This window comes from Gossypium arboreum, chromosome 12 (assembly GCF_025698485.1).
Source record: "Gossypium arboreum isolate Shixiya-1 chromosome 12, ASM2569848v2, whole genome shotgun sequence".
Lineage (NCBI taxonomy): Eukaryota > Viridiplantae > Streptophyta > Magnoliopsida > Malvales > Malvaceae > Gossypium > Gossypium arboreum.
Window position 1 is genome coordinate 87,093,152 of NC_069081.1, and position 2,727 is coordinate 87,095,878.

The following is a 2,727-nucleotide window of genomic DNA, read 5'->3' on the forward strand; positions in this document are numbered from 1 at the left end:
TTAAGTTATAACTTTTATGGGCAGAAATATAATTTCATCATTATATCTTTATAATTTTAAAAATTAAATCAAATTTTTATATTTTTAAGGAGGTGAAATATAATTTTATATTTATTAATTTAAATTTTTAAAAAAATTTAAAGAACTAAATGAAAAAAATTTATTTTAGGGGAAACAGAACCTACCAACTCCTTCTAATTTTATCCCTAGTAATTGAGCTGAGTTAAGCTTAAATACCATCAAGATTGAGCTCAAGCTCGACTCATAATTCAAATTTAATATTTAATTCAATATTAAAATTATATGTTAGTTATTTAATTTTTGGACAAACACTAAAATAAAATATTACCAAAAAAGTAATAAAAAATCCTTTTATCTTTTTATTTTATCACAAATTTATTAGTAAGATTCAATATAAAATTTACAATTAAATATATCGTATTAAAACTATTTTAATTTAAGAAAATTCTAAATAAAATGCAACATTTAAAATCATTATAGATTTTATTAGATTAAAACAATTTCATTATGATATATTTGATTGTAGTATTTATATTAAATTTATTACAATTAATAAAATAAAAAATAACCAGTATTAGTCGTAAGAGGCAGGAGTCCTGGGGCCATGATCCCCTAAAATAGAAAATTTTCCATTTAGATCCCTTTATAATTTATAAAATTATAAATTAATAATAGTAAAATTACACTTTAGCCCTCAAAAAGATAAAAATTTGATTTAATTATTTAAAATTATAAAGATATAGACTATTAAAATAGTAAAATTATATTTTTACTATCATAAAAATAAATAATTTAATTTTACCCATTGGAAAAATTTCTAACTTCGGCCCCACCCTGATATTAATTTTTTATTAATAATTATACTCATATTCAATATATATATTATATTTAACAAAATTTTTAACATATTAATAATTTTATACATAGATTTTAATAAATTGATTCATATATTTCATATTAAACATCTACATTCTTTTATACATATTTGTAATTTTAATTTATTAGCATGTATGATATGGGCATTTATCTACACACAATGATTTACTTGCAGTCGAGAGGAGACTTCAACGATTAATTAAAGCTACCTACCGGTAAGGCTTTCTTTTCTCTTCATTTATTTTGTAGTGTTAGATGATAAGATGAAAGTAAATTGAAAGGAGCATTGTACAACTATTTCATATAATAGAATTTGTAAATATGAGAGATGATTATATAAAATAGGAGCATCATATCATTTTATATATATTTTAATTATTTAATAATATTTTAATATTTTTTATGTTATTGATATATAATTTAGTAATTTTTGACATGAACTTTGAATCCTAAATTTTATATTTTAAACTTGGCATTTTAATTTAGGGTTCATGGTTCAGGTTAAAAATTTACCAAAATTATATACCAATAATATAAAAAAATTATTAAAGCATCATTAAATAATTAAAAAGGATACAAGATGACGTAGCACCCTATTTCATACGATTTTTTCTCTAATATAATAATATTATTTTACAAAATAAGTTATGTTTCAACAATATTATAAACTACTAATTATAATTTAATAAAATATTATTACTTACCAACATTATAAACTACTAACACGGCTAAGCAACCCAATGTTAAGATTATGTTTTTTGTTGGGTGCTGTAACAAGATGCAACATGTTTGTTGCTTAGCTTAAAACTACATAGACTACAAGTAGAGGAAGCACACCACAGTGAAACTGAAATACAAGATACTTTCTCATGCTTCAGTAGTCTGTGGTTCAGATTTCTTATTATTAAAGATGACATTGAAGAAATGAATCAAACACCGAAGAAGAATAGGCACGGCAGCGGCGAGAATGACGTAGCGGAACCTCACCGATTCGCTGGGAGTAACAGCGAAAATAGCGGAACCGTAAGTGAAGATCATGGAAATGGTGGCAATAACAATTTCGAGTTGGAAAGGGAAGCCGTGGGTGAGAGAGGTGATGACAAACATGGAGGCAGAGAGAGAAAGGGTGTTGGCGATCAAGAAAACACAGTAGTCTCCAGGCTGGGATGCATAAATGGCTCTGCCTGCACGAACTCCATCTTGCCATACTCCGCCAGGAGGGTTGACACCGGCTTGGAAGGTAACGGAAGCTATGAGGGTTGCTACTATTAACATAATGTTTCGAACATCGCCAGGCTTGTCTACTTTTTCTTTATACCGGAAATTCTTGTACCAGCTCTCGCCTGTGCTTAATCGCTGTAGCACCTTTTTTAAAACGACAGACATTGAAATCCGCTGAGAAGAAGACTGAATTTTTGTTGGTCAGTTTTCTTTTTCTGTTCTTCAATTTTAGTCAGTGGTGTATATATAGGACTATCATGCGTCACCTTTATGACGATTGCACAGATGATGTGGTCTGTTATAAATCCTTACATATATGCCAATGAGCCCATTATGAAGCTCATTGAGGAGGATGCTCCTTAACTTATAATTTTTGTTTTACTTGTGGGTTTTATTTTTTTACAAAAATTATGATTAAAAAATTTAAACAAAATAATATATATATATTGTTGGGAAGAAAACGAACAACCGAAACAAAGCGAAAGCACAACCGGTGTTCTTTCTCTCCCTATAACTCCTGTAAAAAATTATGGCAAGTACAATAACACAAAATATGTTCTCTAGGAACCTTAATCAACCACAAATCAACTAATGCAACTACAACAAAAA

The 2,727-nt window shown here is 27.4% G+C and overlaps 1 protein-coding gene across 1 annotated transcript; it reads right to left on the reverse strand.

Annotated features, from left to right (window-relative positions):
- Window positions 1-1,493: 1,493 nt before the first annotated feature.
- Window positions 1,494-2,358, reverse strand: LOC108478793 (uncharacterized). Its single transcript, XM_017781252.2, has one exon. It carries the CDS (start codon window positions 2,281-2,283, stop codon window positions 1,765-1,767), a length of 519 nt encoding a protein of 172 aa, XP_017636741.1. The 5' UTR covers window positions 2,284-2,358; the 3' UTR covers window positions 1,494-1,764.
- Window positions 2,359-2,727: the final 369 nt, after the last annotated feature.

What these genes read in the sequence shown, in the direction of transcription:
- LOC108478793 (XM_017781252.2), bottom strand. Translation starts at nt 2,283, where the DNA reads ATGTCTGTCGTTTTAAAAAAGGTGCTACAGCGATTAAGCACAGGCGAG.